The sequence below is a fragment of the Dasypus novemcinctus genome, chromosome X (assembly GCF_030445035.2).
Source record: "Dasypus novemcinctus isolate mDasNov1 chromosome X, mDasNov1.1.hap2, whole genome shotgun sequence".
Taxonomy (NCBI): domain Eukaryota; kingdom Metazoa; phylum Chordata; class Mammalia; order Cingulata; family Dasypodidae; genus Dasypus; species Dasypus novemcinctus.
In genome coordinates this window covers 188,092,276-188,107,574 of record NC_080704.1, presented here as the reverse complement: position 1 = coordinate 188,107,574, position 15,299 = coordinate 188,092,276, and the positions used below count along the sequence as shown (strand labels likewise).

The 15,299-nt window shown below is 37.0% G+C and overlaps 1 protein-coding gene across 3 annotated transcripts in view; it reads left to right on the top strand.

The window, feature by feature from the left end:
• TMLHE (trimethyllysine hydroxylase, epsilon) overlaps positions 1-15,299 on the top strand; it is a 211,189-nt gene that overhangs the window by 145,393 nt on the left and 50,497 nt on the right. For all 3 annotated transcript variants that reach the window (XM_071213271.1, XM_004459296.4, XM_071213272.1), the window contains one exon: positions 9,163-9,399. In XM_071213271.1, the coding sequence (XP_071069372.1) occupies positions 9,163-9,399 (237 nt within the window). The remainder of the gene's footprint in view (positions 1-9,162; positions 9,400-15,299) is intronic.

The following is a 15,299-nucleotide window of genomic DNA, read 5'->3' as shown; positions in this document are numbered from 1 at the left end:
CAAGAAGAAATAATAATAAATATTTATGGACCTAACCAAGGGACCCCGAAATACTTGAGGCAAACACAAGAAAAACTAAAGGGAGAAATAGATTTCTCTACAGTAATAGTTGGAGACTTCATTACACCACTCTATCAATGAATGAAACATCTGAACAAAGAATCAATAAGGAAAGAGAAAGCTTGAGGAATACAATAAATTAACTAGACCTCACAGGCATATATAGAACACTGCACCCCCAAACATCAGGTTATACATTCCTTTCAAGTGCTCATGGATTCTCTCCAGGATAGACCATAGGCTGGGGTACAAAACAGATCTAAATGAATTTTAAAAGACTGAAATTTTACAAAGCACTTTCTCTGATCATACCTGAATGAAGCTGGAAATCAATAACAGGTGGAGAGTAGGAATATTCACACATACATGGAAGTTAAACAACTCTTTTAAACAATCACTGAGTCAAAGAAGGAATTGCGAAAGAAATCAGTAAATATCTCAAGACAAATGAAAATGAGAAAAAACATATCAGAACCTTTGGTGGAGATTGGATGTGACTCAAGTGATTGAGCTCCCACCTCCCACATGGGAGGTCCTGGGTTCTATTCTCCATGCCTCCTCCTAAAAAAAACAAAAATGAACAACAAGCAAAACAAAAAAACATAAAAACAACTCAGGGAAGCTGATGTTGCTCAGTGGTCAAGCACTGGCTTCCCACATATGAGGTCCCGGGTTCCATCCCCAGCTCCCAGAACCTGAAAAAAAAAAAAAAACCTATAGGATTCAATAAAGGCAGTGTTGAGGAGGGAATTTATAACCCTAAATGTTTACATTAAAAAAGAAGAGCTAAAATCAAAGACCTAACTGCACACCTGGAGAAACTAGAAGCAAAAGCAAGAAGAAGGAAAGAAATAATAAAGATTAGAGTACAAAAAATGAAATTGAGAACAAAAATACAATAGAGAGAATCAACAAAACCAAAATTTGAGATAATCAAGAAAATTGACAAATAGGTAACTAGAATGACAAAGGTAAAAATGGAGAGAAGATGCAAATAAATAAAATCAGAACTGACAGGGGGATGTGTAGCAGTTTGATATTGTTTATGAATTCCAAAAACAGATATTGGTTTATGTTTGTGAACTGGTCTGTTCCTCTGGGCCTATTAGATTGGATTGGATTCAGAAATTTCACTTTTACTTTATTAAATAAGGATTAAAGCAGAATATCCATGTCTACATAAAATACCATGACTTTAAAATGCTGTTTGACCTAAAGTAAGGGGGAAATGGAAAGGAGAAATGAGTTTATATGGCTACGAGTTTCTAAAAAAGAGTCTGGAGGCTGGCAGAAGGTTTGCCCTCATGCACAACTGAGCAGAGTCAGAGAGACAGATAAAGCAGATACAACCCCCAGATATTGGTTCCTTTGAGGGCTAAAGAGACCCATGGGAGTTATGGTCATGGCCGATGGGGTTAACTACCAGGGCAGATGGCCCCTCTTTGGAAATGGTGTTTATGTGTGATGAATCTGGACTCAGATGGGATCTCCCTTCATAAGACTTTCATGCTAATGTGCTGGAGGTGCAGTTAATGTTGGGGTTTAAGATATATTTAGGGGATTTGAATCTCTGGACTGACAATGTGATAGCCAGATCCTGAGCCTCAACAGACTCCAGCACCTACAATCTGATTTATTGGACTTACCACACTCAGCTAAGATGGAGGTGAAGAAGGACAACCACCACACCATGGAGCCTAGAGTGATTACAACTGAAAATGGGAGGATTGCATCCAGCATCCAGGTGGAATCTGAGCCTCCTCTTGACATAAAGGTGCAATGGACACAACCAATCCAGTGTCCACATAGAAGAGGTGGCATTGGATTGGGAAAAGTGGACATAATGGACAAAGGGTATGGGGAAAGGCAGGAAGAGATGAGAGGTGGAGGCGTCTTCGGGACATGGAGCTGCCCTGGATGGTGCTTCAGAGGTAATCACCGGACATTGTAAATCCTCACAGGGCCTACATGATGGAATAGAGGAGAGTATGGGCCATGATGTGAACCAATGTATATGAGGTGCAGAGGTGCCCAAAGATGTACTTACCAAATCCAATGGATGTGTCATGATGATGGGAACGAGTGTTGTTGGGGGGGGGGGGAGAGGGGGGGTGGGGGGGTGGGGTTGAATGGGACCTCACATATATATTTTTAATGTAATATTATTACAAAGTCAATAAAAAATTAAAAAATTTAAAAAAAAAATAAATAAATAAATAAATAAGGATTAAGCCTTTGATTGGGCCACATCAGTAAGATGTTGAGTCCCCACCCCATTGGGACTCAGAGAAAAGTTCATGGCAGAGGAGAAAGTTAGTTTTGATATTGGAACCCTGGGAAGTAAGCACACAAAGAAGTAGATATGTGAGGAAGGAGAGAAGGCTCCATTAGACATGGCAGAGGCCCCAGGGAGAAAGACAAGCCTGATAGTCTACAGTTGGCCTTGTGGAGAGACCAGAGCAGCTAAGCCCCATGAAATGAGCCCCAGGAGAGAGACAAGAATTATCCCAACCTACAGCTGACATGGAGCCTTAAGAGGAAGAGGAAGCCAGAATCCTTGCAGACATCAGCAGACATCTTGCTCCAACACGTGGCAACATCCTTTGGTGAGGGAAGTAATGTTTGCTTTATGGCCTGGTAGCTGTAAGCTTCTACCCTAAATAAATACCTTTTATAAAAGCCAACAAATTTCTGGTATCTTGTATCAGCACCCCTTTGGCTGGACTAATACAGGATGTTACTACTGATCCCACAGAAATAAGAAAGATCATAAGAAGATACTATGAACAACTGTCTCCCAACAAATTAGACAACTTAAGTGAAATGGAAAACTTCATAAAAACACAAACTACCTACACTGACATGAGAAGAAGTAGAAGAACTCAACAAACAAATCACAAGTAAAGAGATTGAATCAGTCATCAAAAGCTTCCCAACTAAGAAAAGCCCAGGACCAGATGGATTCACAGGTGAATTCTACCAATCATTTCAATAATTAATACCAATCCTCCTCACATTCTTCCAAAAAATTGAACATGTGGGAACACTTCCTAACTCATTTGATGAAGCCAATATCAACCGAATATCAAAGTCAGATAAAGATAAAAGAAGGGAATCGGACTTTGGCCCAGTGGTTAGGGCGTCCGTCTACCATATGGGAGGTCCGCGGTTCAAATCCCAGGCCTCCTTGACCCGTGTGGAGCTGACCATGCGCAGTGCTGATGCGCGCAAGGAGTGTCGTGCCACACAAGGGTGTCCCCCGCGTGGGGGAGCCCCATGCGCAAGGAGTGCGCCCGTGAGGAAAGCCGCCCAGCGTGAAAAGAAAGTGCAGCCTGCCCAGGAATGGCGCCGCCCACACTTCCCGTGCCGCTGACGACAACAGAAGCGGACAAAGAAACAAGACGCAGCAAATAGACACAAAGAACGGACAACCAGGGGAGGGGGGGAAATTAAATAAATAAATAAATCTTTTTTTTAAAAAAAGATAAAAGAAAAGAAAATTAGACACCAAACTCTCTAATAAGGATAGATGCAAAAATCCTCAACAAAATACTTGCAAACTGAATCCAACAGCACATTAAAAGAAGTGTACACCATGACCAAATGGGTTTTAACCCAAGTATGCAAGGATGGTTCAACACAAGAAAATCAATTGATTATGTCATTTAATCTGTATTCATCAGTGTATCTTTCTGAACACTGGAGGAACAATTGAGTTTGTTTCAGAAGATGAGATAAAAGTTCCTGGACAGAACTTTTCCAGAGTAATGCTTCCATCACTTGTTGAGCAGCCTTTTGTCTGTCATTTTACTTGCTGAATTTTTAAAAAAGTTTGAAAAAAAAAGAAAATCAATTAATGTAATACACCACATTAACAAATCAAAGGAGAAAAACCACATGATCCTTTCTATTGACACAGAAAAGGTATTTGACAAACTACAGTATCCTTTATTGTTAAAAAAAACACTTCAAAAGATAGGAATAGAAGAAGAAAAGAAGGAATAGAAGGGCATATAAGTAAAGCTGTCAGGCATCATCATACTCAATGGTGAAAGACTGAATGCTTTCCTTCTAAGATTGGAATGAAGACAAGTATGCCAACTCTCACCACTGTTATTCAATATGTAATAGAATTTTTGTCTAGAGCAAGTAGGCAAGAAAAAGAAAGGGGAAGGAAGAAGTAAAGATTTCACTATTTGCAGATGACATGATCACATATTTAGAAAGCCCCAAAAAATAACAATGAAACTACTAGAGCTAATAAATGAATTCAGCAAAGTGGCAAGATAAAAGATCATACAAAAATTAGTAGTGGTTCTGTACACTAGAAATGAACAATCTGAGGAGGAAATCAGGAAACAAATTTGATTTACAATAACAACTAAAATAATGAAATATCTAGGAATAAATTTAACCAAGGATATAAAGATTGGCACTCAGAAAAGTACAAAACATTGCTAAAAGAAAGAGAACCTAAACAAATGGAAGGATATTCCAGCTTCATGGACTGGAAGACAAAATATCGTTAAGATGTCAATTCTACCAAATTGATTTACAAATGCAAAACAATCCCAATCAAAATTCCAACAGCCTACTTTACAGAATTGGAAAAGTCAATTACCAAATTTATTTGGAAAGGAAAGGGACCCCAAATATAAAAAAATATCTTAAAACAGAAGAACCAAGTTGGTCAACTTACAGTTCCTGACCTTAAAACATATTATGAAGCTACATTGTTCAAAACACCATGGGAGGGAGCAGATGTAGCTCAGTGGTTAAGCACTTGCTTTCCATGTATGAGGGTCCTGGGTTCAATCCCCGGTACCTCCTAAAAAACAAACAAACAAAATATAATCTTTTGGGGAGTAGATGTAGCACAGTGGTTGAGCACTTGCTTCCCATGTACGAGGTCCTGGGTTCGATCCCTGGCACCTTCTAAAAAAAAACATACAAACAAAACAAAAAACCACCATGATACTGCCATAAAGATAAGCATATAGATTAATGGAATTAAATGAAGAGTTCAGAAATAGAACCTCATCTCTACTATTAATTGGTGTTTGACAAGAATACCAAGCTCAGTCAAATGGGACAGAACAGTGTCTTCAACAAATGGTGTTTGTTTAACTGGTTATCCATATCCAGAAGAATGGAAGATGACCCCTATCTCACTCCTTATACAAAAAAATAACTCAAAAAGGATCGAAGAGTTAAATATAAAAGCAAAGACTGTAAAACTTCTAGGAGAAAATTTAGGAGAGCATCTTCAAGATCTTGTGATAGGAGGTAGTTTCTTAGACCTTATACCCAAAGCATGAGTAAGGAAAGAAAAAAATAGATAAATGGGACCTTCTCAAAATTAAATGTTTTTATACTTCAAAGGACTTTGCCAAGAAGGTGAAAAGCCAGCCTACTCAATGGGAGAAAATATTTGGAAACAACATATCTTATAACGGTTTAATATCCATGATATATAAAGACATCCTACAACTCAGCATCCAAAGGGCAAACAACTCAATTTAAAAATGGGGAAAAGATATGAATAAATGTTTTCCCAAAGAGGATATACAAATGCCAAAAACCACGTGAAAAGGTGTTCAACGCTACTATTAGGAAAATGCAAATCACAACTATAATGAGATAACTTTCATACCTATTAGAATGGCCAATATTAACAAAAGAAAACTACATATGTTGGAAAGGATGAAGAGAAATGGGAATGCTTTTTCACTATTGGTAAGAGTGTAGAATTGTGCAGCCATTGTGGAAGACTGTTCGGCAGTTCCTTAGAAATTTAAATATAGAGCTTCCATAAGATCCTTCAGTCCCACTCCTAGGTTTATACTCAGAAGAACTGAAAGTAGGGACACAGACATTTATACATCATTGTTCATGGAGGCATTATTCACAATTGCAAAAAGATGGTAAACAAGCCAGGTGCCCATCAACAAATTAATGGATAAACAAAATCTAATGTTTGCATAGAATGGAATATTATTCAACTGTACAAAGAAATGAAGTCAGGAAGCATGTTAAAACATGGATGAACCTTGAGAATATTATATTGGACAAAACAATCCAGACACAAAAGAACAAATACTATACAATTGTATAATGTGAACTAAATGTAATGAGCAAAGTCAGGGAGTTAATAGCTAGAAGACTGGTCACCAGAAGATAGAATGACGATAGAGAATGGAGAGCAGTGACTTAATTTGTGCAGAATTGGTAATAAGGTTTATTGTAAATGCTAGGAATTTGATAGAGGTGATGATAGCACATTAGATTGACAGTAATTAGCTGCACCAATATGAGTATGACTGTGGTTGAAAGGGAAAATTTAAGGTTGTGTATGTCACTAGAAAAAAAGCTAAAGGATGAAACATGGGAATGTATAACAAAATGAACCCTGTTGTAGATGATGAGTGTGTTTAATAGTATAAATTTAAGAATGTTCTTCAATGAAGCAAAACAAGAGAGGGAGAGAGGTAGTGGAGCAGTCAGAACACACTCAACGTTTATTGACTGTTGGCCATCTTCTGTGGGTGTGGCTCATGGCTCCCCCAAACAATTATAACATCAAAGATCACAGATCACCTTAACAGATATAATAACAAGGGAAAAGATTGTAATATTGTGAGACTTATCAAAATGTGACATAGAGACATTAAGTGAGTACGTGCTGTTGGAAAAATGGTGCTAATAGACTTGCTTGAGGCAGGACTGCCACAAACCTTCAATCTGTAAAAAAACAACGTCTGAGAAGTGCAATAAAGTGAAATGCAATAAAAAGAGGTATGCCTGTATAGCAATGGTGGTTAAGAGTTCAAGCTATGGCATTGACCAGACCTGGATTTGCATCCCAGCTTGAATACTTATTGGCTTTGTAATCTTGGACAAATAAATTAAGCTCTCTGGATCTCAGATTCATTCCAGCCTCCTTGAGGATTTTTCTCCATCATATTTCCTTCCCTCTCTTGTATCTTCAGTTTTTACATACCTATTGACTCTTTCTTATCAGCTTCTTGTATCTTAAATATCTATTTATGTACATTTCTCTGAACTCTAGCTCCCTCTAGCTCTGGCCCTGTCTTTCGTCCCCTTCACAGCTAAGCTTCTCAGAATTATTTACATTCACTTTTTTTTTTTTTGTATGCTTTATTTTTATTTTTTTAATTATTATTATTGTTTTTTGTCTTTATTTTTTTAATGTTATGTTCAAAAATATGAGGTCCCCATATACTCCCCATCCCCCGCACCCCACTCCTCCCCCCATAACAACCACCTCCTCCATCATCATGAGACATTCATTGAATTTGGTGAATACATCTCTGAGCACCACTGCACCTCATGATCACTTTCTTTTCATTCTCACTTCCCATTCACTCAAACCCCGAGTCAACTAGTTTTCCTATCTCAGTGCCAAATAAAATTACTCTTTCCAAAGTTACTAGCAACTTTATTGCAGTATACAATATGTAACTTTCAGTCTTCAAATTACTTAACCCCTGGAGCAACTCATGAACCACTACCTCCTCATAAATATCCCTTCTTTCCTTCTTTTCTCCTGTATTTATGACCATTTTTCCTCAGCCTCCTTTTCTGGCTTATTATCCTCTATCCATGTCCAAATAATTTTATTCTTCAGGGTTTTCTCCCTGTCTCTCTTCTTTTCTTACTTGAAGTGATCTCTTCAAATGATATCTTCTGTACTCTTAACTTTAGCTATCACCCACCAACAACAAAATTTACATTCTTAGTTTTACCTGTCTTTGTATTTAAACATCAACTTGCTGCTAAATAATCCTGACCTAGATGTTTCACAGAAGGTTCAACATGGCCGGAACTGACCTTTCTCATTGTAATTGTATTTGTATTTGTGTCCCCTTTATTTTATTCTTTCCATATTTCTTTATGTTTATTACTTATTTTACTTTGTTATTTACGCTTTCCTTATCTTTGCTGATTTGATTAAATTGCTATTAATTTTATTTTCCCTTTGTTAATTTGAAAGATCTGCTTTAGTATGCTAGTCAATTAATGGTTACCTTCCCTTTCCTTATCAATGTATTCAGACAAATATTACTCAACTATTACAACATATTCCTAAACTGAACATCAACCCTAACCCCCTATACCTCTTCATTAGCATCCAATTGCACATCTGCCTGCATTATCTGTCTTAGTAAATGTCATTATCTTCCATAAAATTGCCCAAGTGAAAAACCTGGAGTATTCCTAGATTTCTGCCAGTCTTTCATCCTCCACATCTAATCAGCTATAAAATCCTGTCAGTTATATTTCTGTAATATCTCCCAGGTGTGTCCAGTTTTCTACAACATGCCTCTCTCTTAATTCAAGCCCTCAATATTTTTCTCTATTATTTCAGATGTCTAAGACTTCTCTCATCTGACTTCCTCTCATCTTCCATGCTACCACCATAGTCAACTCTTTAAAATATTAATATTACCATAGAGTTGCCCATTTTAAAATCCTTCTGTGGCTCTCTGTCCTATGCCAATAGGAACTTTTTACTCTCTTCCTTGAATATGCCTTGTTGTTTGTATACTAGTATCTTTGGTTGTGCTTTTTCTCTACCTGGAATACCCTCTCCTCACTTCAGTCTCATTCCAACCCAACACATGCTCATTTTTAAAAACTAAGTAAAGCCATCCCCATTTTCCTCTAAAGCATTTATTTATACAACACCCTACTAAAACAGATCATTTCTTTCCTTTCGACTCCACTGTATCTTGTGTACACTTATAGATCCTGTCATATTTTATTGGTCATATTTGCTCCATCTCTTCCTTCTAGCATATGGGCTTCTTTAAAACAGAGACTACTTCTTATTCTGTCTGCCACATATTGGTTTCAATACATGTTGAATCTGTTTAGAAGAAACTTCTACTAGCATTTATACTTCATAACACAAAAAAGGACAACTAGATATGACGGTAAACAGGAAATGTGATTTATTTCTTCATGAAAAGAAAATAGCACAAGTAGTTTCGGTAGTCATTTCATATATACTTTTCTAGAATTTTGATATGTTCTTTTGCCACTGAACGTAAAAACTTACTTTTCTTTTTTCCTCTTTAGCATCCAAGTATTTCACTGTCTTAAGCATGAAGGAACAGGTGGCAGGACACTACTAGTAGATGGATTCTATGCAGCAGAACAGGTACTTCAAAAGGCACCTGAGGAATTTGAAATCCTCACCAAAGTGCCACTGAAGCATGAATATATTGAAAATGTTGGAGAATGTCACAACCACATGATTGGGGTTGGGCCTGTTTTAAATATCTACCCATGGAATAAAGAACTCTATTTGATCAGGTGAGTACCAAAGAACTATCCCTCACGGTAATGCATTTACAAATCTTAACCTTTTAATCTAATGAAAATCCTTAAGATCCTTATATCTGCCATGTTTTAATCTTGTATTCTATAGTTTTTTAATATAGTACAATTTCTTTTAATAATAAATAGGTCAACAGTAGTAATACTAGATTTGATGCAGCAGATATTTGAGGTAGTATTTAAAAGTGAGAACACTATTAAAATGAGAGTCACCAAATTATCCTCAGTGACCAAACAGCTAGGATACCCAAAGGCAAGATAATCACAAAATTTATGTTCCTTGCCCCATATTTATGCAAAGTCCTGATCTATATATCTGATCATCTACTGTATACTACCACTTAGATATCTCGTAGGATCATATAACAGATCATATTCAAAACTGATTTTATCATCTCCATTCATTTCAGGTCTTCTATTCCGCTTTTGTTCCCAGTCTCATTGAATGATATCACCATCCACCAATTTGCCCAAACTGAAAATTAAGAGTCAAATTTAACTTCACCCTCTCCCTCATTGTTTTCCATCTACAGTACCACTTCTTTCAATGAGACCACCAGCACATATCTTTTCTGTATGATTGTAAAAGCCTTCTAACTGGTCTTCCTCCTTCCACTGTGAGATCCCTTCCATTCATTCTTCATACTCTAGCTAGAATTATATTTCTAAAATACAAGTCCTATCTTCCCATTCCTCTGTTATAATCCTTCAGAGAAAAACCAAAGCCTTCCTCATGACTTATAAGGCTCTGCATGATCTGATTCCTTCTTACTCTTCTACAAAACTGACCTAGGCTTCTGGAGCAAATTATTTTCCATCTTGCTGCCAATGTTTTTCTTATTCTGTTTTTTATTTGTTATACCCTCTTTGATTCCACTTATTTCAAGCTAACTCTTACTATTCATTAATTCAATTTACTCAACAAATATTTCTTGAGCACCTACCAAGGGGCAGGAACTATTTTTGGTACTGGAGATACAACACAACACACAAAAATGACAGCCTTTGTGGAGTTCTCACTCTAGTGAGAGGAGATAGTTAATAGAAAATAAATAAGCAAATATGTAGTATATCAAATGATAATAAGTACTAGGAAGGAAAAAATAAAGCAGGGAAGGAATTACAGGAGCAGGGTGAAGGTGGCTGCAAAATTTGACATAATACAAAAAGTATGGACTTGGTAATTAAAAAGTTCAGTCTGAAATCCCAGCTGCCATTTATAGACTATATTACTTTGGATAAGTCACTTAACCTACAAGTCATGAGTTTCCAGTTACAATAATACTTAAAATTATCAGTTGCTAAGATAAAAATAAATTCTTGCCCCTGCCTTTGCCCCTAGCTTGTAGCAGGAACTACACAAATACTAATACACATCACCTTGGTAAGTCCCTCTGGGAAACCCTCGCTCAGTCATCTCTGTATTCCCATTGCCTAGAACAATGAGTATGTGCTCAATCTTTTCCAACATTTTATATGAGCATTCTTAAACATATATAAAAGTTGAAAGCATTTTATAGGGAAAACCCATGGATATGCCACATAGATTCTAGGTTAAGATATTACTATATTTGCTTCATCACCTATTTATCTATCTCTCTGTGCATCCATCAATTAATCTTAATTTTTATGCATTTCAAAGTACATTGCAGACATGAGTACATTTCCGTATAAACTACTTCAAGATTTATATCATTAAGTAGAATTCAATATTTGTTTACAGTTTTTTCTTCTGAAATGAAATTTTCATACAATGAAATTCAAAACTATTAAGTTTTGACAAATTCATACAACTATGTAACCCAACCCCTATCGGTATACAGAATCTTACCATTGCTGTAGAAAGTTCTCTTATACTCCATCCTAGACAAACTGTACCCATAACCTACAGAGGAAACCACTCTTTTGATTTTTTTTCTCACCACCCCTGATTAGTTTGCCTCTTTTGGAAATTCATACCATTGTATGAATCCATTCTTTTATAAGTAGACACAAAGGCTGTTTCCAGTTTGGGGCTATTTTGAATAAAGCTACCATGAATGATCAGTTCAAAGTGTTTTTTGTGAATAGGTTTTCATTTCATTCTATTAAATACCCAGGAGTAGGAAAGCTAGGTCACAGAGTAGGTGAATGTTTAGTTTCATAAGCAACTGCGAGAACTTTTACCAAAGTAGGTTATACCATTTTACACTGTAATCAATATATGAGAGTTGTAATTGCTCCACATCCTTGCCAATACTAGTGTTGTCAGTCATGTTAATTTCAGCATTTATGGTGGGTCTGTTGTGATATTTCCTTGGAGTTTTAAATTGCATTTTTCTAATAATTAATAATATTGAGCATGTGCCTATAGGACAATCATATATCTTCTTTTATAAATTGGTTAAATTTCTTGCACATTTCTAATTTGGGTTGGCTGCTTATTATTGAATTCTAGGAATTCTTTATCTATCATGGTTACCAGTTCTTGCCAGATACATGCTTTAGGATTATTATCTTCTAGTCTATTGCTTGTTGATTTATTTATTTATTTTTAATTTATTTATTATTATTTATCTTATTTTAAAGATACATAGATCACAAAAAATGTTACATTAAAAAACATAAGAGGTTCCCATATACCCCCCACACCCCTACACTCCTCCCATACCAACAACCTCTTTCATCATTGTGACACATTCATTGCATTTGGTGAATTTATTTTGGAGCACTGCTGCACCACATGGATTATAGTTTACATTATAGTTTACACTCTCACCCAGTCCATTCAGTGGGTTATGGCAGGATATATAATGTCCTGCATCTGACCCTGCAATATCATCTAGGACAACTCCAAGTCCCGAAAATGCCCCCACATCACATCGCTTCTTCCCTCTCCCTGCCCTCAACAACTACTGTGGGCACTGTCTCTACGACAATGATGCAGTTTCTTTCATCACTAGAGTCACAATAGTTCTATAGTAGAATACCAGTAAATCCACTCTAATCCATATTTTATTCCTCCATCCTGTGGACCCTGGGATGGTGATGTCCACACTACCTCTAAATCAACAGGTTGCTTAGATCCCACATGGCTGATAGATGCGATTCTCTTGTTTGCAGTTGTAGGTACTCTCGGTCACCCTCTCGTTGACCATCTTCACCTCCCTGTTAGCTGACCTGTAAGTCCAATAAACTGGAGAGAAGGGGTTGGAACTCTGCTCAGACTCAGGGCCCAGCTGGCACATGGCCAGTCCAGAGTTTCAAGTCTCCTGAGTATACACCAACCCCAGCACTCACCACTGGTTCAGTAAAAGTAATAGAAGAGGCATGTGTAGAAAGGTCACATCTACGTCCAACTCCATCACACTTAGGAGCACAAAATCCAAAGTAGGGCCCACTGACAAGGCACTGAACTCCAGAGCCATCTGCCATGACTATAGAACCTGTGTGTCTCTGTAGCCCTCAAGAGCATCAGGACCTGGGGTTGTATCTACTTTGGCTGTCTCAGGGAAGTGTCAGCATGACCCATCTAATGACCTCCCAACTCATTTTGAAGTCTCTTAGCCATATTAACTCCTTGATTACTTTTTGGGATATTCTACATATAAGATCATACCATATGCAAATAGTGAAATTTTTATTTCGTCCTTTCCAATCCAGATGCCTTTTATTTCTTTTTCTTGCCTATGTGCTTCTGCAAATACTTCCAGTGCAATCTTAAATAACACAGTACAGTGGACATCACTGTCTTGTTCCAGATCTTAGAGGGAAAGCTTTAGTGTTTCTCCCTTGAGTATGATGTTACCTGTGGATTTTTCATATATACTCTTTGTCATGTTGAAGAAGTTTCATTCTATTCCTATCTTCTGAAGTGTTTTCATCAAGGAAGGGTGCTGTATTTTGTTGTATGCGTTTTCTGTGCCAATACAGATGATCATGTGATTTTTTTCCTTCAATCTGTTAATGTGGTGTATTACATTGATTGATTTTCTTATGTTGACCCATTTTTGCATATCTGGGATAAAATCCACTTGACCATGATGTATAGTTCATTTGCTGTGTTGCTGGATTTTATTAGCAAGTTTTTTGTTGAAGATTTTTGCACCTCAGATCATTAGAGAGACTGATATGTAGTTTTTTTGTAGCATCTTTATGTGGATTTTGTATTAAGGTGATTTTGGCTTCATAGAATGAATTTCATAGTGTTCCCTCCTGTTTAATTTTTTGGAGGGCTTTGAGCAGGATTAGTATTAGTTCTTTCTGGAGTAATTGGTAGAGTTCACCTGTGAAGCTATCTAGTCCTGGAGTTTTCTTGGTTGGAGGATATTTTATTACTAATGAAGATTCACTACTAGTGATTGGTCTGTTGAGTTCTTCTATTTCTTCTTTCTTTCATGTAGGTTGCTCATGTATTTTTAGAAATTTGTCCATTTCATTTAAATTGCCCATCATGTTATCATACAATTTTTCAAAGTATTCTCTTGTAATACAGTGGTGATATCCCCTCTCTCATTTCTGATTTTATTTATTTGAATCTTCTCTTTTTTTGCTGTTAGTTTATCTAAGCATTTGTCAATTGTATTAATCTTCTAAAAGAACCAACTTTTGATTTTGTTAATTCTTTATAATGTTTACTTATTCTCAATTTCATCTAATTCTGCTCTAATCTTTGTTATCTCCTTCCTTCTGCTTGCTTTACAAATAGTTTTGTTCTTTTTATGATTCCTCCAGGTGTACAGTTAGGTCTTTGATTTTAACTATTAGTTCTTTTTTTAATGTAGCATTTAGAGCTACAAATTCCCTCTTTAGTACTGCTTTGGCTGCATCCCATAAATTTTTATATGTTGTCTTATCCTTTTAATTTGCTTTGAAGAAATTACTGTTTTCTTTGGCAATTTCCTCCTTGACCCAATGATTTTTTAAGAGTGTGTTGTTTCTATTGCAAAAAGTAGGAAGCAAACCAATGTCCATCAACAGATGAATGGATAAGCAAGCTTTGGTATATACGTACAATGGAATACTACTCAGCTGTCAGGAGGAATGCAGTATTATAACACGGGATAACGGATGAATCTTGAAGACCTTAAGTTGAGTGATGTCACTGAAGCACACATATGACATGACTTCACTTATATGACTTAAGCAAATTAAGCAGACTCACAGAGCTAGGGTCTGGAAGATAGATTAACAGGAGAGAGAAAGGTAGTAGAAGGTAGTATGCTGATGCCCATATGGGCAAAATCTATGATAAGGTGGGAGGGTGTGGTTGGGCAGTGGATGGTCATGAGAGTGATGCAGTAATGTAATTGGTTTCAGTGGTGCTGATCTGTAAGGGGGAATAGAGTGAGGGGGTTGGGTTGGACTATCCATTGGAACTGGGGGAGGGTTGGAGGAAGGAGCAGGTGAACTCTGGGAATTTGCAGATCTGTGGTTGAAACTACAATGATGGGAATGTTCTTTTGGCAAACATGGCAGGGAAGGGTCAGTGACATAGGGCATTGGGTTTGGGGGGATATGTGGGAAAGGATGCACCTGGGGCATGCTTCTGTGGAATATGTAAGTGTTATTCTTGTCATAGCATGTTATCTTGGTGAATGGAGACCCACACAATAAACAAGAAAATACTAAACTCCCATCCTGGAGAATCCTGCTGTATTCTCAATTGGGGGGGGGGGGACAAGAATCTCTTGATAATATAGGCAGTGCCTAATAAAAGAAAACAGACAAATATGTCAAGCCGCCAATATTATTACAAGTAACTAAGAATCTTATTCTTCAAATATTGAAACTTACTGGTACCCATAGGTTCCAAGGAAAAGGGGGAAGGAATAACAGAATAAATGGAACATTGGGCATTTTTAAGGCATTAGAATTGTTCTGCATGATCTTGCAAT